The sequence below is a fragment of the Schistocerca americana genome, chromosome 3 (assembly GCF_021461395.2).
Source record: "Schistocerca americana isolate TAMUIC-IGC-003095 chromosome 3, iqSchAmer2.1, whole genome shotgun sequence".
Taxonomy (NCBI): Eukaryota; Metazoa; Arthropoda; class Insecta; order Orthoptera; family Acrididae; genus Schistocerca; species Schistocerca americana.
The window spans coordinates 347,052,903-347,076,246 of record NC_060121.1 but is presented as its reverse complement, the minus strand read 5'-3'; the positions used below and the strand labels follow the sequence as shown (position 1 = coordinate 347,076,246).

Here is a 23,344-nt window from a genome sequence, read left to right as displayed (position 1 = left end):
ACAGTTACAATGAATGTTAACTCCATCTTCTGTCTGGAGTATCGGACTACGGCTGGTCAATATCCAATAATACAGTACCAATCGCCGCTATTTAGGTTTTATTTTTAGGCTACCAGTTTCGACGATACACTACGTCATCTTCAGGCCTGCTTCAATCGAGTAATGTCCGTGTTACAAAATACAGCAGCACTTTTAACTGGTCTCGTAAAAATCGTTACGAGACCAGTTAAAAGTGCTGTTGTATTTTATAACACGAAGGTTACTCGACTGAACCAGGCCGAAGATCACGTAATGTATCGTCGAAACTGCTAGCCTAAAAACAAAATCTAAATGACTGCGATTGGTATCGTTTTATTGTAACAGTTACTGGCATTTTAGGGCCTTATCCAATTCGTGCCATGAAAATGGCAGGGGTTTACATGTGGGAATATCGGACTTTTGACGAATTTATCCAGCTGCATTCTCTCGTGTTATTAGAGCATTCAACATCGTGGCAGAAGCATAATTCAAAGGATACAAAGTCCTAATCAAAAAGGCTAGAAAGGTCTCATTATTATGTACGCAACTGATACCTTGACAAACACATTTTTTAAACCACGAGCCTTTAAAACTAAGAAATATTATTACTTTGTTCCAAAGTCTACATCGCTGTAAATTTACTGTGATAGTTTCAAGTCTTATCCTTTGCCCAAATTAATTACATAGGTCTACATTGATAGTGATACGTGGGTAAACACAGAACTAAGAGACCCCATTCACATTCAAGGAAGTCAAGTTTGTAAGTTCTGTAACGTAACTTGTATAAATTAACGAGTTGCAGGAGATCGGCACGAGTCTGTTCTTAAATTTTATTTTGAAGCCAGGGAAATATATCCGCTTTTCAGGTGTTTATACTTGGTGTTTTCTCTGTAACAGTTGAATTATAACGCAGTGGCCGACTTCGAAGCGAGGTATGACAAGAATTGTGAATCACGCTATGAAACCGATTGTTCATTTCCGAACGGTAATCACTGATGTTTTTCTTACTCGCAAATACACGTTTACTCTCAGAAACAAGATACTTCACTACATGATTCACTGCCGTTTTCACTAGTAAAATCCACACTGCATTGAACATCCTAAGGCAGTTCGTCGCAGTTTGAGTCCTGTTAGGTTAGGTTAAAACAAAACCAGACGAAGAGTCAGCATGCAGAATAATTATCCGAGAACCTATTCCTATGAAAACTTTAAAACCGTCACTACCATCACTCATTTTCCAGCAGATCTTCCTGGAATGATTCTAATTGACACATGGTTCATCAAGGCAATACACTGTTGAACTACCTCCTATCGTGAATCTTTACGTGAGATGTAGTTCGTGCTGCACCTATGTCACTTCTTTGAACTAAAAACTGTATATCAGGGACCAACGTCTTTTAAAGTTCTTTACATTGACGAAGCGCTTACCATTGAAGCTAATTTTGTCCTGCATAACTGTAACACGTTTTAGTGATGTCGGGCATTCATCTTTCACGTGGAGCACTTTAAAACATCCATTTGTGAGGTTCCTTGCGATTTCGATGCTTTCCAGGCGACACGAAACCAACTTTATCTGCGGTTCCTACAGCTCTGACACTTTCGTTTACAATTCTCTTTATAATTCTCTTTCCCGCACCACATGGTTCTGGAGTGCGTTCTTGTGTCTTCAAATGTCAACAATAGGACACTAGCTTTCAAATTCACGTTTGAAAAAGTTATAAATGCGCTTAATAATACCCCTCGCCTGCTTGTGAAGCACTTCACATTTATTTCCGTCACCTGGCTCTGAAGAATACAAAAACACTGACAGTTGAATGGATAATTCGGCTGTCGCGAAATACGGCAACAGTGCAGCATGTAGGAGGAAGGTTTTAGCTGCTACCCGCCCGAAAAGAGAATGAATCTGCCAGTGGCTAGTGGAGGGGGATGCATAGAACGGCTGAAAATTGGGCCGCGTTCCAAGATGACACGGACTCTTTTTTTAAATACATTAACAGCCATCTACGTTTTTCCTAACCACGCTTTACCTATGTAGTTTTTATTTCAAAAATAGTGTATAGTCATAGTCTCTGTGCTGTTTTGCTCCGATTGTCGCGCTGTTATACGCAGCATAATGAAACACGCGAGTGGAACGCAGTTAAAAAGTGCCGAGAAATATGTTGTTCTTAATGATTTTCATAAATTTACAGAAAAAAAACCGGCGTTGAAGTTTTACGAGGGCTGTATGTGATACCGTTGAGATTCAAGTGCGCACTGAATGCGTAGCGGAATCGGGAACGAAGTGGATTGAGACTCTGGTGTAGTTCATGGATCGCTGGTACGAGTCTCGCGTTGGTCGTCATTTTTCGTTCAATTTGGAATACCTACATGTCCTAATTTTAAAATTCATCATCGTTTTTTTTTATGAATAATGGACGTCTTCTTGATTCTAATAACATGTGGGCCGCGAAATTCCTGTTTTCACTCCAAATATAAATTCTTAATTATCGATATTTAAAGAAAGATTCTTATTAGAGGCTGCTTAAATGAAGAAAACATAATTTCATTTTTAGGACAAAAATTAAAGTCCAGATACTCATTATTTGGAATATGCTCATTATTTTACACCACATATGTAGTTTTCACACGAACCAGAGTGATAAGTGTCGTAGAAACATGAAACATCGTTTTCACAACTTCGTGCACACTGTACAACTTGTGTATTTTTACATTTGCCACTATACCTTTACAATATGAACTGATCGGGGGCCAGCTTATGGGATTTGTCGCGAGAAATAACACTACTATTAAGCTGCCAGACGTACTGGAACTAACGCACGCAGCTTTTTCACACGTTGCGGCATAACGCTGGCGGGATGCAGAACGGCACGTCATAAAAGAAGAGGAGGAATTGTGGCGCCTTGGTGGCTTCGTAGATTTTGATGTTGATCGACTTTATATTAGCGTTAGCAGATGGCGGTTCCAGAACTGAAATTTATTTCTCTGATTTGGATAAGGAAGGAGCTGAGAAATTACCAGACGACTGACTGTAATTAATACCTTCAGTGACTTCAGTATTCAACAATATAGTGAAATCCCTTCGCTGCATCACACATAGGCCTAGCTCGCTCAGAAAAATTACCCTGTGTTTAAGTTAGGAATTTTCATCACTCTTGTTTGTAATTAGAATACTATGCGCATTTTATGCTTTCCGCCAGGTTACGTAAGAAGCGTGCGGTAGTGCTGGAGTTTTACTGAATATTATTGCATTCTTTTTAAAAATTAAATTACGTTCGAAGCTATATTGTTTCTCTGCTCGTTTTGTTTTACGTCTGAACTGGAAGTGCACACAGCATTGCAGGACCGAGCGAGGTGGCGCAGTGGTTAGCACTCGCACTCGCACGACGGTTGAATCCCGCGTCCGGCCATCCTGATTTAGTTTTTCGGTAATCTCCCTAAATCGCTCCACGCAAATGCCTGGATTGTTTCTTTGAAAGGGTACGGCCGACTTCCTTCCCTAATCCGATGAGATCGATGACCTCGCTGTCTAGTCTCCTCCCCCTCAACAATCCATCATTGTAGATTAGTTGAACCAATTGGCTGGCCAGCGGTATCCTAGTTAAATGCGCAGGTAAAGCTGTTGTTCCGCATGATCGCTCAGTCTATATGCGTGTAACAGCACAAAACTCGTTATGGTCGTACTTGACTGTATTGGCTGGGCACAGCTTGGCTTTCGCCCCACGTGAAACGAAATCCAATGAGATTCAAGGAAACGCGGAAAACACGTGGTGTAAAGATAGATCTCCGTAAACGATTAACCATTTTGTCGAATTAAGTATGCTTGCCAAATATTTGACCGTGTGCGGTGCTGTTTGACGTGTTTGTCAAGCATAGATCGTATTTTGATTGACTGAAAGTTTGACAAGATACCGTAGCGAACGTTATTTATGACGATGTTTCGCCGCAAATGTTTAGTGAAAAATTGTTTTATTACAATTTATCTCATTATATCGTGAATTTCCCCAACCATGGAAACTGCGGTCAGAACCATGGAAACTGCGGTCAGGTATGAAAACAAAATAGCACTGAAAATTATCAAGATGTTAGAGAAATAGCATCTTTCCAAGCCATATATTACGCGTGAACAGGTTATGAACAAAATCAATATTTTACGCGTGCAGTTACGTACAAGCGGAAGTGAAATGAAATAAAACAAATTTAAGTTCTCCGGCTCTTCTGAGGATGATGTGGGCAATATGTTCCTGCGTTGTGGTATTTTAATGAACTGTCTTAGAGAAACAAGTAGAAGAGAATACATTTTCGCATACTTGTCTTCTTTTTCAATGTGAGGGCGAGGTAACGGTAAACAAGTTATTGAACGATACGCTGCCCATCCGCAGAAAGTTGATGTAATCAACGGGTTCTGACGATTATACTTACTTTAGGAGATATTCATTGGCGAATATCTCATTTTAAGCTATTCCCTGGACCAGTGTCTGGTTTTCTTCTTCTTCTTCTTCTTCAAACACAGTGCCAAAAGTCAAATACGGACAGCGTCTGCTTCAAAGTGAAGTTAAACCGACAGACAAACGTTCTTTGAACATTTGCGGGCTTGCGTGTCAAATCCATGTCTACGTAAGAGCAATTTTATCAAACACGTTTGATCGTTTACGGGGGCCTTAATGTTTACATTGGTTTTTAAGATGAACATAGTGTATTAACACTAACGCTGTAGTAAACCGTAGTACGAACAATATCCCGTCATATAGTATATGTATTTATAATCTATGGTTTCCTTGTCGTGTACAATATGAAACAGCATCGGAGGGAGTTTTATTAATCGAGATTTATCCTACCCGCGGTTTAAACGGATCCGCTAACTAGTTGCAGTGTGAGCTACTGCAGAGCTCTGAAAACATCACTTTAACAGAAATAAGGGAAAATTTATCGTCACGAACACTTCTTTTCTCTGTATATTGTCAAACGTTTCGCATTTCCTAGTGTCAGTAGGAGAAGTCTGTGTGATTAAATTTTCCTTATTTTAGTAACGATCAAGTTTCCAGAATGATAGCAACATCTTATTCGTCTAGTTTATCACAACAATGTTCCTTTCATCCACGCGAAATTGGGAATCATTACAGGGTGTCATGTGCAAGAAAACTTAAACAACGATCATAACTGACAGTACCCATCCTTTTTATGTTAAAAATAATACTAATACCGTTATCGCATTATGTTAAAAAACATAAAACAAATATAAAGTTGTGTATCCATGATAGTTATGTGTAATAATGACCTGCAGACAGTGAAAACTGTATTATTATTAGGGTTTTTGTAGATAATAGTGTAAATACTTCGACATTGCAGAAAAATAAGATGTGGCACTGTCTTTGTACAGTGTGGTGAAAGACCTTTCTGTGTACTGAAGCTGAAGGTTCTTTTCCAGGGAAAACAAATCGGTGATGTCTGCCGAGGCTGAAAATGCAGATGAGGATTCAGCTGCAGAAAGGTTTGTTGTACCTATACAAGGAATTAATTCTGTGAGGAGCAATTTTTCCCACTTCAATCAGGTCTTGCATCTTCACTCAGCTGGAAGGATGGAGCAAACCAAGCTTACTCATTCTTCAAAAGACAATATTTGAGGAGTTCTTACTAATTTATCTTGTCGTTGTGTTCACGTTGTGTCCTTGAGTGAATAAAATAATTGTTCAGTGAAAAGTATTTCTTTGTGAACACCTTCTTTTAAAGGTGACAGCTATTTTTGCTTATGTCTTAAAAGATTGAAAAGCTATTTATCCTGATCCTTGATTAAGCTCTCAGCAGAAAATGGCATGTGATTAGAGGGTATGTATACGACTTGAAACTGACAGAATCACTAGTCATCATACATTTTTTGTGAATGCTAGATTTTGCTCAATATAGGGACCAAGACATGCTCTGCAAACAGTATTTCCCCAGATTTGTGTATCACATAGTGGAAGATTTCTTGGTATTAAGAAATATTTACCGTGTTCCTTCATTCCTATAAATAAATAAAAAATTGGTTACATAAGAAATGAAGTATGGTATGACAGTATTTCTCTGTTGCGTGAATTTAATTTCTGTTATGTAAAAAATAATAATATATTGCTGATGTTTTTCTATTAAGACAATGAACTTGGCTAAATTTTCAGTCTTGTGAGTTAAAAGAAAGTTCTTTGATTAACAATCAATAAAATATATTATTTGCTGTCACAGAAAACTGCCAGAGTGTGGCACTTGAAGATGGCACAACTGCATACATTACTCTCCCAGAACATTTATTGGCAAGTATAGATGATGAATCAACCAAAAAACATTCTCAACAAAATCTACAGAAGGCATACCAAGAGGAGCAAGAACAAACGGAAATACAAATCACGCCAGTAGAAGAGGCACGGCCTAAATGCTTCATGTGCACCCATGAAGGCTGTGGGAAGTTGTACACTACACTGCATCATCTCAGGGTTAGACACATTACTTTTTATATTTATTCTTTATATTCTTACAATAAAGTTAATGTAGAAATAATACATTTTTTGCCTGTTTAATATATTGCAACACATAATAACAAATATGTAGGCACATGCAAAGTTTTTTGGACTACAATTAATGTGTTAATATATTATTTAAAAATACTTTTTTTGATAATGACCTACAGATAAAGTTCTAGTTAGGTACAGAATGTCCCTCAAAATGTCTCAAATTTGTATTTGTAAAAAGGTACATTGCCTCTGATGAGAAATGCAACTCATCACAGGTACCATTGTTGGGCTCTCCTGCAGAAATAGCTTTTTGCTCTGAAGGTCACAAGTTTGGGACTGGGGAAGGAAACTCGTGAAACACTTGATAGTTTGAAAGTGATTGCTGAACTTAGTCATTTGTGAACATTTGTTGTGGTAACATGGCATGCTGCACAGAGGAGGTGAAAGTGAGTGCTGCCTGGAAGGAATATCGCTAATGTTCGCTTCCAATGTAGGCAGCTCGTGCCTTGTGTGTGGCTGTTGGAATTTGTTGAAGTCAGTAGTAGCCAGTCGTGTGATAGTACAATGAGAAATAGACTAGTGAATATAATAATAATAATTCCCGTGGAGGCCCGGGAAAAGAATAGGCCTCCGGTATGTTCTGCCAGTCGTAAAAGGCGACGAAAAGAACAAACCACTAATAGGGCTGACCCCCCTTTTAGTGTGATTAGTTGGTTCAGGACAGAACTAATGAAGCCTCGGACAAGCGCCGTCATGGTCGGGAACGACGCTTGAACCCAATGCCCGCCCACAATGGTAACGACACTGCTAGCCAACTGGAAAATGATTCAAATCCAAATAGAGGTGTTTTGCAGGATATGCTTCCTGCAACCACCCTAGAAGGAAAACAAAGACAGAGGATGAGATGGTCAGATGAAGTTAATCGACACCTCATGTTCTGTTATTACCAAGCAACAAATCTAGGAACCAACACAACTGGATACAGGTCACAAGTATACACAACATTTATTACCAGATACCCAGAATTAAAATTTTTAACAGAACAACGACTAGCTGATCAGATCCGTGTAATAATCAAAAATAACAGGATACCCCAGTCAGAATTAGAAAACATCAAACAACAAGTACAACAAATACTGGAACAAAATAATGTGCACTCAGAAGATGAAGAAAATACAGTAATGGACTCAAACATCCCAGAGCAAACAAACAAAGATCAACACGCATCAATTGAACAGTCAGAGGAAAACGAAATCTTAAGACAGCCACCAGAACAAGCACAAATAGAACACGAAGTGACACACCTGTTGGATATAGAAGAAAAATTTCAGCTGACATATATAGAATACAAAGACACAAATACAGACATTAGATCATTCTTGCATAGACCGCCAAATAACCCACAAGTTGAAACAACAATAAAAACTATCAACACAATCATACACAACAAAATAAATGAAAACACAACTATGTAAGAGTTACAACTACTGGTTTATATAGGAGCACTCACTGCACTAAATATACACACTAGGCAGAGATCAGAACCAACCAACACACAGAAGAAACCCACAAAACCAGAACGGAACACAGGCTGCAGATCAGAATAGAAAAACTGAGAAAAGACATTGGACAGCCAACACAATTTATAAGAAATGAAATGTCAGAAAAAAAATGAAAAAGGTTAGGTAAAATCTCACAACAAGAAGTGATAGAGCAATTAGAAGAAAAGAAGCAGAAATTACAAGCATTGGCCAAACGACTTAGAAGATACAAAAAAAGTGAAAATAGAAGGAAACAAAACCAAACATTCAACACAAACCAAAAGAAATTTTACCAGACAATAGATAACACACACATTAAAATAGACAATCCACCAAACATAACAGACATGGAACACTTCTGTAGCAACATATGGTCAAACCCGGTACAACATAACAGGCATGCACGGTGGATACAAGCAGAAACAGATACGTACAGGATGATACCACAAATGCCTGAAGTGATAATTTTGCAACATGAAGTCACCCAAGCAATTAATTCTACTCACAATTGGAAAGCCCCTGGAGAAGATAAAATAGCAAATTTCTGGCTAAAGAAATTCACCTCAACACGTTCACATCTAACTAAATTATTTAACAGTTACATTGCAGACACATACACATTCCCTGATACACTTACACATGGAATAGCTTATCTGAAACCTAAATATCAAGCAGACACAGCAAACCCAACAAAATATTGTCCCATAACATGCCTACCAACAATATACAAAATATTAACTCCAGTCATTACACAGAAATTAATGACACATACAACACAGAACAAAATTATAAATGAAGAACAAAAAGGCTGTCGCAAAGGAGCACGAGGATGTAAAGAGCAACTGATAATAGATGCAGATGTGACATATCAAGCTAAAACTAAACAAAGGTCGCTACACTATGCATACATTGATTACCAAAAATTTTTGATAGTGTACACCAACTCATGATTACTACAAATATTGGAAATATACAAAGTAGATCCTAAATTGATACAGTTCCTAAACATAGTAATGAAAAATTGGAAAACCACACTTAATATCCAAACAAATTCAAATTATATCACATCACAGTCAATACAGATTAAGCGTGGAATATACCAAGGAGACTCATTAAGTCCTTTCTGATTCTGCCTTGCTCTGAACCCACTATCGAACATGCTGAATAATACAAATTATGGATACAATATTACTGGAACATACCCACACAAAATCACACATCTGCTATACATGGATGATCTAAAACTACTGGCAGCAACAAATCAACAACTCAACCAATTACTAAAGATAACAGAAGTATTCAGCAATGATATAAATATGGCTTTTGGAACAGACAAATGTAAGAAAAATAGCACAGTCAAGGGAAAACACACTAAACAAGAAGATTACATATTGGATAACCACAGCGACTGCATAGAAGCGATGGAAAAAACAGATGCCTATAAATATCTAGGATACAGACAAAAATAGGAATAGATAATACAAATATTAAAGAAGAACTAAAAGAAAAATATAGGCAAAGACTAACAAAAATACTGAAAACAGAATTGACAACAAGAAACAAGAGAAAAGCTATAAATACTTATGCTATACCAATATTGACCTACTCATTTGGAGTAGTGAAATGGAGTAACGCAGACCTAGAAGCACTCAATACACTTACACGATCACAATGCCACAAATATAGAATACATCACATACATTCAGCAACTGAAAGATTCACATTAAGCAGAAACGAAGGAGGAAAGGTATTTATCAACATAAAAAACCTGCATTATGGACAGGTAGACAATTCAAGAAAATTCTTTATAGAACGAGCAGAAACTAGCAAAATACACAAAGCAATCACTCATATAAATACATCAGCTACACCACTGCAATTTCATAACCACTTCTACAACCCTTTAGATCACATAACATCAACAGATACGAAGAAAGTAAATTGGAAAAAGAAAACACTACATGGCAAGCACCCGTATCATCTAACACAACCACACGTCGATCAAGACGCATCCAACACATGGCTAAGAAAAGGCAATATATACAGTGAGACGGAAGGATTCATGATTGCAATACAGGATCAAACAATAAACACCAGATATTACAGCAAGCATATTATTAAAGATCCCAATACCACAACAGATAAATGCAGACTTTGCAAACAACAAATGGAAACAGTAGATCACATCACAAGTGGATGTACAATACTAGCAAATACAGAATACCCCAGAAGACATGACAATGTAGCAAAAATAATACATCAACAGCTTGCCTTACAACATAAACTTATAAAACAACACATTCCCACATACAAGTATGCACCACAAATTGTACTGTAGAATGATGAATACAAATTATACTGGAACAGAACCATTATAACAGATAAAACAACAACACATAACAAACCTGACATCATACTCATCAATAAAAAGAAGAAATTAACACAACTAATCGAAATATCCATACCCAATACAGCAAATATACAAAAGAAAACAGGAGAAAAAATTGAAAAATACATCCAACTGGCTGAGGAAGTCAAGGGCATGTGGCATCAGGATAAAGTTGACATTATACCAATTATACTATAACTACAGGAGGCATACCACACAATATCCACCAGTACATCAACGCAATACAGCTACATCCAAATGTATGTATACAACTACAGAAATCTGTAATTATTGACACTTGTTCAATTACCCGAAAGTTCCTAAATGCAATGTAACATACCGTACAGTTAAAAGGAAGTCACGCTTGATCAATGTCTGCGTCACCTTCTATTTTTAACCAGACATAACGTCTGAGACAAGAAAGAAATAATAATAATAATAAGATGAACCCCGTGGAGGCCTGGGAAAAGAATAGGCCTCCGGTATGTTCTGCCAGTCGTAAAAGGCGGCGAAAAGAACAAACCACTAATAGGGCTAACCCCCCTTTTAGTGTGATTAGTTGGTTCAGGACAGAACTAATGAAGCCTCGGACAAGCGCTGTCATGGTCGAGGACGACGCTTGAACCCTATGCCCGTCCGCAATGGTAACGACACTGCTAGCCACACGGAAAATGATTTAAATCCAAATAGAGGTGTTTTGCAGGATATGCTTCCTGCAACCACCCTAGAAGGAAAACAAAGACAGAGGATGAGATGGTCAGATGAAGTTAATCGACACCTCATGTTCTGTTATTACCAAGCAACAAATCTAGGAACCAACACAACTGGATACAGGTCACAAGTATACACAACATTTATTACCAGATACCCAGAATTAAAATTTTTAACAGAACAACGACTAGCTGATCAGATCCGTGTAATAATCAAAAATAACAGGATACCCCAGTCAGAATTAGAAAACATCAAACAACAAGTACAACAAATACTGGAACAAAATAATGTGCAATCAGAAGAAGAAGAAAATACAGTAATGGACTCAAACATCCCAGAGCAAACAAACAAAGAACAACACGCATCAATTAAACAGTCAGAGGAAAACGAAATTTTAAGACAGCCACCAGAACAAGCACAAATAGAACACAAAGTGACACACATGTTAGATATAGAAGAAAAATTTCAGCTGACATATATAGAAAACAAAGACACAAATACAGACATTAGACCATTCTTGCATAGACCGCCAAATAACCCACAAGTTGAAACAACAATAAAACTATCAACACAATCATACACAACAAAATAAATGAAAACACAACTATGTAAGAGTTACAACTACTGGTTTATATAGGAGCACTCACTGCACTAAATATACACACTAGGCAGAGATCAGAACCAACCAACACACAGAAGAAACCCACAAAACCAGAACGGAACACAGGCTACAGATCAGAATAGAAAAACTGAGAAAAGACATTGGACAGCTAACACAATTTATAAGAAATGAAATATCAGACAAAAAACGAAAAAGGTTAGGTAAAATCTCCCAACAAGAAGTGATAAAACAATTAGATGAAAAGAAGCAGAAATAGAAGCATTGGCCAAACGCCTAAGAGGATACAAAAAAAGTGAAAATAGAAGGAAACAAAACCAAACATTCAACACAAACGAAAAGAGATTTTACCAGACAATAGATAACATACACATTAAAATAGACAATCCACCAAACATAACAGACATGGAACACTTCTGGAGCAACATGTGGTCAAACCCGGTACAACATAAGAGACATGCACGCTGGATACAAGCAGAAACAGACACATACAAGATGATACCACAAATGCCTGAAGTGATAATTCTGCAACATGATGTCACCCGAGCAATTAATTCTACGCACAATTGGAAAGCCCCTGGAGAAGATAAAATAGCAAATTTCTGGCTAAAGAAGTTCACCTCAACGCATTCACATCTAACTAAATTATTTAACAGTTACATTGCAGGCCCATACACATTCCCTGATACACTTACACATGGAATAACTTATCTGAAACCTAAAGACCAAGCAGACGCAGCAAACCCAACAAAATATTGTCCCATAACATGCCAACCAACAATATACAAAATATTAACTTCAATCATTACACAGAAATTAATGACACATACCACACAGAACAAAATTATAAATGAAGAACAAAATGGCTGTTTCAAAGGAGCACGAGGATGTAAAGAGCAACTGATAATAGATGCAGAGGTGACATGTCAAGCTAAAACTAAACAAAGGTCGCTACACTACGCATACATTGATTACCAAAAAGCTTTTGATAGTGTGCCCAACTCATGGTTACTACAAATATTGGAAATATGCAAAGTAGATCCTAAATTGATACAGTTCCTAAACATAGTAATGAAAAATTGGAAAACCACACTTAATATCCAGACAAATTCAAATAATATCACATCACAGCCAATACAGATTAAGTGTGGAATATACCAAGGAGACTCATTAAGTCCTTTCTGATTCTGCCTTGCTCTGAACCCACTATCCAACATGCTAAATAATACAAATTATGGATACAATATTACTGGAACATACCCACACAAAATCACACATTTGCTGTACATGGATGATCTAAAACTACTGGCAGCAACAAATCAACAACTCAACCAATTACTAAAGATAACAGAAGTATTCAGCAATGATATAAATATGGCTTTTGGAACAGACAAATGTAAGAAAAATAGCATAGTCAAGGGAAAACACACTAAACAAGAAGATTACATACCGGATAACCACAGCAACTGCATAGAAGTGATGGAAAAAACAGATGCCTATAAATATCTAGGATACAGACAAAAAATAGGAATAGATAATACAAATATTAAAGAACAACTAAAAGAAAAATATAGACAAAGACTAACAAAAATACTGAAAACAGAATTGACAGCAAGAAACAAGAGAAAAGCTATAAATACCTATGCTATACCAATATTGACCTACTCATTTGGAGTAGTGAAATGGAGTAACACAGGCCTAGAAGCACTCAATACACTTACACGATCACAATGCCACAAATATAGAATACATCACATACATTCAGCAACAGAAAGATTCACATGAAGCAGAAAGGAAGGAAGAAGGGGATTTATCGACATAAAAAACCTACATTATGGACAGGTAGACAATTTAAGAAAATTCTTTATAGAACGAGCAGAAACTAGCAAAATACACGAAGCAATCACTCATATAAATATATCGGCTACACCACTACAATTTCATAACCACCTCTACAACCCTTTAGATCACATTACATCAACAGACACGAAGAAAGTAAATTGGAAAAAGAAAACACTGCGTGGCAAGCACCGGTATCATCTAACACAGCCACACATCGATCAAGACGCATCTGACACATGGCTAAGAAAAGGCAATATATACAGTGAGATGGAAGGATTCATGATTGCAATACAGGATCAAACAATAAACACCAGATATTACAGCAGGCGTATTATTAAAGGTCCCAATACCACAACAGATAAATGCAGACTTTGCAAACAACAAATGGAAACAGTAGATCACATCACAAGCGGATGTACAATACTAGCAAATACAGAATACCCCAGAAGACATGACAATGTAGCAAAAATAATACATCAACAGCTTGCCTTACAACATAAACTTATAAAACAACACATTCCCACATACAAGTATGCACCACAAAATGTACTGTAGAATGATGAATACAAATTATACTGGAACAGAACCATTATAACAGATAAAACAACAACACATAACAAACCTGACATCATACTCATCAATAAAAAGAAGAAATTAACACAACTAATCGAAATATCCATACCCAATACAGCAAATATACAAAAGAAAACAGGAGAAAAAATTGAAAAATACATCCAACTGGCTGAGGAAGTCAAGGGCATGTGGCATCAGGATAAAGTTGACATTATACCAATTATACTATAACTACAGGAGGCATACCACACAATATCCACCAGTACATCAACGCAATACAGCTACATCCAAATGTATGTATACAACTACAGAAATCTTTAATTATTGATACATGTTCAATTACCCGAAAGTTCCTAAATGCAATGTAACATATACCGTACAGTTAAAAGGAAGTCACGCTTGATCACGGTCCACCTCACTTTCCATCTTTGACCAGACATAACGTCTGAGAAAAGAAAGAATAATAAAAACAATATTTTACAGAACATAGGAATTGATTATATTTATTTTTGATATGCAAAGAGTCAGAATAACTTTTACTGATCTGGTTATTGTGAATTTTAAGCTTGCGTACTGATGGTCACAATTCTTTTATTATTCAAAATACCAAGATTTTTGACAGGCTGGCCTGTAATGAAGCTTGAGACCTATATAGGTTGGAATGTAACCCATTTTGGTTGAGTAGGAAAGTAGATGAATTTGAAAGCAGAAAACCTGATTGTGGTGATGGATTGAGCTGTAGCTTAGCCTCAGGTCTAGGTTAGGTTGGAGTGTAATAATTTGCATTGAAGGAGCCAATGAATCTCAATGTGAAAATAATAGATTGATGTGTAGCGTAGCTCATGATACACATTTGTCATTGCAATAACCTACTTGTATGTCTTATTTCCAATTTTCCTGAAGAATGAAAACTGTGGTTAAGTTCCAGTCTTACAGTAGAAAATACTAGCTAATTTTATTTAGAAACCATAGGAAATTATGAGCAAGAATCTCATTGGCTACCTACATGTCATTCATGATTCATTGTGTCGACTTCCCAGGATTCATTCAGTGAACCTTTACCAACAGCAGCAGCAATGCAAAAGCTGCCAACACCGGAAGTGCACTTCTACTGGAATAAGCCAAAGCTCCATATTTCAAAGAGTGAAGCTCGAAGTAATGATGTCATTACTATTATTGCACTTAAAGATTTACACCTAATATTTGACAGTGTATTTGCTAGTGATCATTTTTTTCTGACAGAATTTAATATTTTCTGTTATTTGTTTGACAGTAATTACTGCTTCGTTGCATAGATACTGTGACTGATTGAGTATGTGTGCCAGAAACGAATGTGGCCAGACATAGGGCACAATACATTTGGTCATGCCAGTTCGACAACACATGCCAAGTGTAAGAATATAGAATGCTGCAGAAACTTTAAGATATTGGTAGTTACATATACAGAGACATATCAGGTGGAATAGGTCATCAACATTTTAGGATTCTTGCCACGGCTCCAGGCGTGCTCATTTGGGTATCTGTGGCTGTGTGTGTGTGAATGTGTGTATATCCACTATTGAAAGAGCAAGAGCTCAAAAGCTAGTGTAAATACTCTTTTCTGATGTGTGTTTCTATGTGAATCACACCAGTCATCTATAGGTTAGTGGTTGCCTTTCCTTCATTTTATGTAACATTTCAAGACAATTATTTTTGTTTGTACTTATAAACTTAATTGTACTAAGTATATAAAAACTGCTTTAAAAAGGCTTTTTACAACCTTCTTAAGTGCCAATCTGTCTGGGCTTAGAGTCGGATGGAGCTGGGAATGATCCATATGCCTTATGCATCTAAGGGATGAAAATAGTGTAAAATAAAATCAAAACCATAACTACACTACACACAGTATTCCAATGAAAAAAAAAAATGAAATGTCATGCGACTAGGGCCTCCTGTCAAGTAGACATGTCACCTAGTGCAAGTTTTTTTAGTTGACGCCACTTCGATACCTTGCATGTTGATGGGGTGATATGATGATGCAGGCAACACAACACCCAGTCCCAGAGCAGAGAAAAGTTCCAACCCAGCCGAGAAACGAACCCGAGCCCATTTGCATGGGATTCTGCCACACTACCAGTCAACTATCAAGGCAGACAGTATTCCAATTGCTGATACTGGGAGGACAAGTGAGCCATCCAGCATCAGGATTTGTACACCCGTTGTCAGTAGAAGCACCTCGAGGAGACGCAGCTTTGGGAGGCGGTGCAGAGAAACATGGTAGCACTCCTTTTGTTAAATGAACTGCAACAGAACACTGACACTGAGCACAGGCTAAGAATTCTGCAGTTCATACATACCTCAGTGAAACGCAGTAGTTAATGATGTGAGCCACGTGGTGTTGTGCAGGCAAGCTGCTGAGAGCATGGCCAGGGGTATTGCCTCGTCGGAGCGGAACAAGAGCCTGCTCGAGTGACGCTGCGGTATGCCTCATGTCTGGAATGCGTGGCCGTCTTAAATTCTCCCTCCAGCGGACGTGACCAGTGAAGATATTGGGGGGGCGGGGCTGGTTTCCAGTCAGTGCAGTTCGTCAGCTGTTGCTACAGATAGAGGCGATTGAAGTAGTTTCCACGGTTCCTTGGGGCCCTGCCTGGTCAGACTGTACATTCCATTTTTTGTGAAATGAAAGTGCATCATTGGACCAATCCTGAAACATATTCAGTAGTTGGGTAACAGTAAAAAATATTAATACTAAACCCATTTAACAATATTAAGACTAAACCCATTATAGGATGGATGTACTTATGATGTATGATCAGCAAAAGTGAAAGTTAGTAACAGGACACATCCATGGGCAGTTTCAGCCAAACCTATGACACACATGACATTCTGGGACAAAAGGCTGTGGGGATGGGACAAACATTGTGTCTTAGTGAGTAGGAGAGGGAGTAGGCGAGTAAAAAATAAACATTTCTCTGTATGTGCTGGAGTATTTTCAACCAAACTTGGTACAAGCAACTTATGAAGTGGGACTTTGGGAGTGAGGCATGCAAAAGAGTAGCTGGAAGTGGTCTGGGAAAAATATGTAAAAAGAAGCATAAGTCTAGAAAGAACACCAGGAGAATTTTTTACTTCACATATGAACTGGAATTTCAGTCTGGGAACAACCCTCCAGGCTTATACATGTCTCTGTAGTATCCTTTCTTCCAGGGGTGCTAGTCCCACTAGGCTGCAGGAGAACTTCCAGCTACTCTTCTGCATGCCTCATTCCCACAATCCCACTTTATAAGTTGCGTGTACCAAGTTTGGTTGAAAATACTCCAGCGAATACAGAGAAATGTTTATTTTTTACATGCCACGTAGGAGACAAAATACTGGCAGAAGTAAAAACTGTGAAGGTGGGTCATCTGTCATAGTTGGAGAGCTTACTTGATGGAGCACTTGCCTGGAAAAGGCGAAGGACTCAGGTTTGAGCTCTGGTGCAGCACACAGTTTTAATCTGCCAGGAAGTTTCAGATATGACTTTCTAACTCAGAATAAGATCCTGGCGGTGCACCACACGTAGCATCTAAAAGTTGACAGAGTTTAGTTCAACATTTTTGCACGTTCTGTGGATTATATTTGTGACAACTCACCATGTTGTGGAAAGCGTTAGTAGGTTCACAAATAAGGTACATTTTCTCTCTGTGAAAACATGCCGCTATTTGCAGAACTGGATTTTTTGTTTTAATCTTTATTATAGCTGTAAATTGTAGTAGCTGTGTTGAGGAATAACCAGAGCTCCAAAGCTTGTAGAAAGCACCAAAGCCGAAATAGTGTATGCACTGAAATCTAGCTAAATGAGTGAAGAACCTACAGAAAGCCCGGTGCCTTAGGGAGAATGCAATCAAAACTGAAATGCACAACACATTGGAACTATAGCAAAGGTGTTGTGTCATGCAAAGATGTCACTGACATTCACAAAGTGGAACTGAAAGCTGAGTGGGACAGAAAAGGCATTGTTGAATCCACATCATCATGAAAAGGGCACTTGTGCTGCCGCTGCTATTTCAAAGCCCATACCTCCTCCTAGAACTTCAAAAAAAGGCTGTGGTTGCTGCCATCAAGTGCAGCCACTAGCACAGCCACTGATGGGAGATGGAAAGTAAGCAGTCTGACGATGTCGACGTGGCTCTGATATTTCTCATTCCATGATGATGACATAGGGCAGTCAATCTCACCCCAAGATGCTGCCTCCACACACTACAGGCTCCCCTCCCTAGCAGAAAGACGGGGTAAAAATGCAATCTCCATTATAAATGGCTCCCATATTGCAATGGAACATTAATGGATTCAGGACACATGTGGAGGAACTGAAACTCCTTGCACAAGAAGGCCTCCTGTCCTTTGTTTGCGGGAAGTGTACTTTAAAGTGTCTGTTGATGCTGTACTATGGGGCTGTTCTTTTCATTGCAAGGCTGACGTAACGGGAGTAGGCCAAAGAGGGGTTGCTGTGTGTGTCAATAACACACTCAACTCCTCGGCTCTGTCCTTGGGTACTGACATGCAAGTTTCAGCTGTTGCAGTTCATGTAGGTCAGAAGATCAGTATCTGCTCCCTGTACTTATCTCCACAGGATGCAATGGACACTGAGGCTCTCACAGACCTTGTTGAAGAACTGCCCCAGCCATTTCTCTTACTGAGTGATTTCAGTGCCCATAGTGTGTTATGGGGCTTGAACCATACTTCGAGAACATCATGTCATCTCAGGAGCTGTGCATCCTCAACGAAAGTGGTCCCACTCATTTCTCAGCTGCTACTGTGTTATCCTCAGCCATCAACCTCTCTTTCTACTCGATGACCTTCATTCCAGAGTCCACATCCCACTATGGAGCCACCGACTGGATGGAGCATTACTCGAACAGAAGCCACTGAAATAGATAGTCAGCAGGGCTAATTGAATGCTGTTCAGCAAGCTGGTTGTGTTTGAACATCTCGACAGTGTCCAGGAATGGGTGGAGCACAGCACATGAGCAATCCATTATGCTGCTGACTTATTTATCCCAAAGTCCATAGGTCACTAGGAGGCAACCTGTATCTTGGTAGAACAATGAGTGCCGCTCAGCAATCGGGGACAGGTGTGCAGCTCTTCGACGGTTTCAATACTGCCCAACAGCAGACAACCTCAGCCTTCTGAGTCGCAAGAGTCAGTACTCAATGTGTAACTAAGGAGAGTAAGAAAAGGTCATAGCAAACGGTCCTGTACTCCATCAACTGTTCCACTTGTCCTACCAAAGTACAGGAAGCCATCAGGAGGATTTTCAGTAAGCACAGTCATTTCCAAATAGCAGCAGTGCTGAAACATGGGTGTTTCCAGACAATGCCTGGAAACACTGCTCAGACAATGGCAGAGCATTTTGGAATGACTACTGCCAATACCAGCCAGGATACGGCATTCATCCGTTACCAAGCGTCTGTAGAGAGAGGCAAGTTGGATTTCATATTCAATAATTCTGAGTCTTACAACTGCCCTTTCTCCACATGGGAGCTGGATTTGGCTTTGTCAGGGTCGCAAATCTGGTACTCCTTGCTTCAACATTTGCCAACAGCATCACAGGATATCCCCCTTGGCTGTTTTAATTTGATACGTCAGACAGGCCAGTTTCCCAACTTGTGGAGGGAGGTAGTTTTGATACCTTTCCTCAAACCAGGAAAGGACTGCACATGTCCCAGTAGCTACCAGTGTGTCACCTTAATGAGCTGTGTAGGATAGACCCTGGAGCAAGTGGTTAACCATCATTTAGTATGGTTGTTAAGAGAGCAGGCAACTCCTTAGCTGGTCTCAGTGTGGGTTCCGGAGATTTCGATATACTGTCGATAACGTGGTCCTGCTAGAGGTAGCTGTGCGGTAGGCTTTCCTACATAAACATCACTGTCTCAGTATATATCAGTTAGGCATACGACACTGCTTGGAGATTCAATATTCTTGTGCAACTCTGTCAATTGAGCTTTCATAGCCACCTACCCATCTTCATATAGTCTTTCCTATCTAAGAAATTTCTTAGGTCCTGTGTTGGTGACATGCTGTCGGATCGTTTTGAGCAAGGGAATGGTGTTCCTCAGGGCAGTATTTTAAGTGTTACCCCCTTTGCCATAGCTATAAACAATATCATGTCTGTGGTGAGGAGTCCTATTCAGTGCATGATTTTGGAGTTTTCTGTTCATCCTCTATAGTGTTGCAACTCATAATGCAGAGGTTGGAGGAGTGGGCTGCAAAGATGGGTTTTCAGTTTTCTGCAGATGAAAGTGTGTGTCTTCATTTTAATCATGCTCATTGTCTTTTTAATTTACCTGAATGGAATATGAGGGGCACCAATGCACGTTTTAAAGGCTCAGTGAAGTTTCGAGGCCCCATCTTTTACTGCAAGTTGTCGTAGTTCCCAGACCTGAAAGCCAGAACCCAGAAGGCACTGAATATCTAAATAGTCTTAGCCACAGGACTTGAGGAGCAGAAAAGGTGCATCTGCTTCAATTTTTTAGGGCTTTCATGTGATTGCAGCTTTACTATGGAAGCACAGTATATGGATCAGCAAGGCCCTCTTACCTTAAGATTATTGATGCTATCGACCATGAGGGTAATTAGGCTGGAAGCAAGTGTTTACAGGGCCAGTGCCATACCCAGTCTCTGTGCTGAGGCTGGAGTCACTTAGTGTGGAGCAAGTACAACCACAACTCCTGGGTTTTAACTGCCTGCCACCATGGTTACTACAGAGGCCAAGAGTGATTTTAGATGTAGTGCAGTACAGGAGAGACTGCATTCCTACATGTGTGTTTAATACATTGTTTGTGACATTTCAGCTGAGGTCTGAAGCAGAATTTACAGGATTGAGACTCCATTAGTTGCTCTGTTATTTTTCTCAGTTGTTTCCTCAAGATCCAACTGACCCAAGACTTTACTGTCTTCAGTGTGGAATTACATGTGATCTTGTAGGCACTATAGCAGATGAGACATGTTTAGAGTGCTAAATTCCTTGGCTATTCCCATTCCTTGAGTGTCTTTCACTCTCTATAATGCTTGTACCCAGCGGATAAAGTAGTGTAGAATATCCAAGATGCCCTCCCGTGATCATGAAGGCTGGGGAAGGAGGTGTCTTCCACCGGTGCCAGAGCACATGGGTATTGTACTTAACAAATGGGCGGATGTTGCAGCCAAGGAGATGTGTTATGATTCTCACTTAGTTCTGTGTGCCATCCTCCTGCATGTCCTCGCCTCACTGTCCAGGTCATGCATCACTGGTGAGAAGAATGGCTGGAAGTGACATATAACAAGCTGTGTCTTGTTAACTCCACAACACAGCCATGGCAGCAAAGCAGACAAAATGAGATCCTCCTTACTCGTCTTTGCATAGGCCACAGCCTTACGATGCATGGCTTCTTGCTCTGGCGAGAGAGCTCTCCAAATGTGTGATGTTTGACTTGTTCCCTGAAATTTTAGGGTGCCATTTTTTGTGTGTTCTCAGATTGGCTAGCTTAGACATGTTTTTGATGAGCGATGAGCCAGCCACATATTTCTGTGAATCACTCTTAGTTTTCCTTTAGTGTTTTTGTGTTTTAATTGACAGTTTTCGCATATCTCCCAATTGTGGTGGTGGTCCCCAGGTTGTGAGCTAGTGTGATTGAGCAAGTGATCATGGTTGAGACTAGGAGAAAGTGAGTGTGCCTTGTAGTTCTTCTGTCACATTTTCTATGTTCTAACAACATTTCTTTCCATTGATCTTCGTGTGTGTGGTGATAACCTCGAAGTTGAGTGCACCTAACCCACAAACACACAAACACTTGAAGTAGATAGTTGCTACGAGCTACCATAGGGAGAGGTTATACTCATCAATCTGAATAAATAAAAAGTTGGTTCCTTTTACTGACCCCTCGACCCGGATGTAGTTGGTGAAGGATTCAAGAAAAATTTGAGTGACATTTCAAATAGGTACCCAACTCTTGCAATTATAGTTGGGGTGACTTCAGCCTACCGTCAATATGTTAGTGAAAATTTGTGTTTAAAGCCACTGGTAGGCATAAAAATTGTCCAAAATTTTACTAAATGTATTCTCCGAAAATTATTTTGCACAGTTCAGGAGCCAACACGAAGTGTAAATGTTTGCAGTAACATACTAGCCTTCTTGACAACAAACAATCCTGACCAAATAGAGAGCATCATGACAGATACAGGGATTAGATGACTACAAGGTCATTGAAGTGAGACTGAATATAATAATATCCAAAACCACGAAAAAAATGCAAAATATAATATCTATTTAAAATAGCAAATAAAAATTCAGTTGGTGGCTCTTAAGAGACAGTCTCCATTCCTTCCAAACTAACAATGTAAACGTACACCAGGTGTGGGTTTAATTAAGAGAAATTGTAATGTATTGATGACAATTGAGGGATTCATACCCAGATCCTCCATTGTACACTAAACAGGTTAGGACTCTGTTGCAAAAGCAGCAAAAACGCCTGCTATTTAAAAGATTGCAAAAAGATTGCTATTGATATTTTACAGGAGCTTGAAATTTAGTGTGGACTTCAATGTGAGATGCTTTCAGTAATTTACACAGTGAAACTCTGTCTCAAAATTTGGCAGGAAATCTGAAGAGATTTTGGTCATATGTAAAGTAAACCAGTGACAATGCACAATCAATATCTTCACTATGTGATAGGAACAGCAATATTATTGTTGACACTGCAACTACAGTAGGCTTAATTAAAAGAGTGATCCAAAATTCCTTCACCAGTGAAGATACAGTAAAAATTTCGGAACTGAGATCAAGAACAGCTGCCAACAGTAGTCACTTAGAAGTGATAACCTTAATGTAGTGAAGTAACCTAAGTCATGTAATAAAGACAAATCTTCTGGTCCAGACTGTGGAGTATACTAATGTAAAAGCTCCATATTTAACAGTCATTTACAACCACTTGTCCGGTGAAAAATCTGTACCTAAGGATTGGAAATATGCATAGATCACACCTATACACAAGGGAAGAAATAGAAGTAATGTGCTGAATTATAGATCCGTACCACTGATGGCAATTTGCGGTAAGATTTTGGGTTGTATGCTGTGTTCAAACAATATGAAATACTTTGAATAAAATGCTCCATTGACACTTGGTTGGCATAGATCCAGAGAGTATCATTCTTGTGAACAGAACCAGCCCT

At 38.9% G+C, this 23,344-nt stretch overlaps 1 protein-coding gene across 5 annotated transcripts in view; it reads left to right on the top strand.

Annotated features, from left to right (window-relative positions):
• LOC124605648 (zinc finger protein 143-like) overlaps positions 1-23,344 on the top strand; it is a 123,390-nt gene that overhangs the window by 71,842 nt on the left and 28,204 nt on the right. For all 5 annotated transcript variants that reach the window (XM_047137471.1, XM_047137473.1, XM_047137472.1 and 2 more), the window contains one exon: positions 6,235-6,482. In XM_047137471.1, coding sequence (XP_046993427.1) covers positions 6,235-6,482 — 248 coding nt within the window. The remainder of the gene's footprint in view (positions 1-6,234; positions 6,483-23,344) is intronic.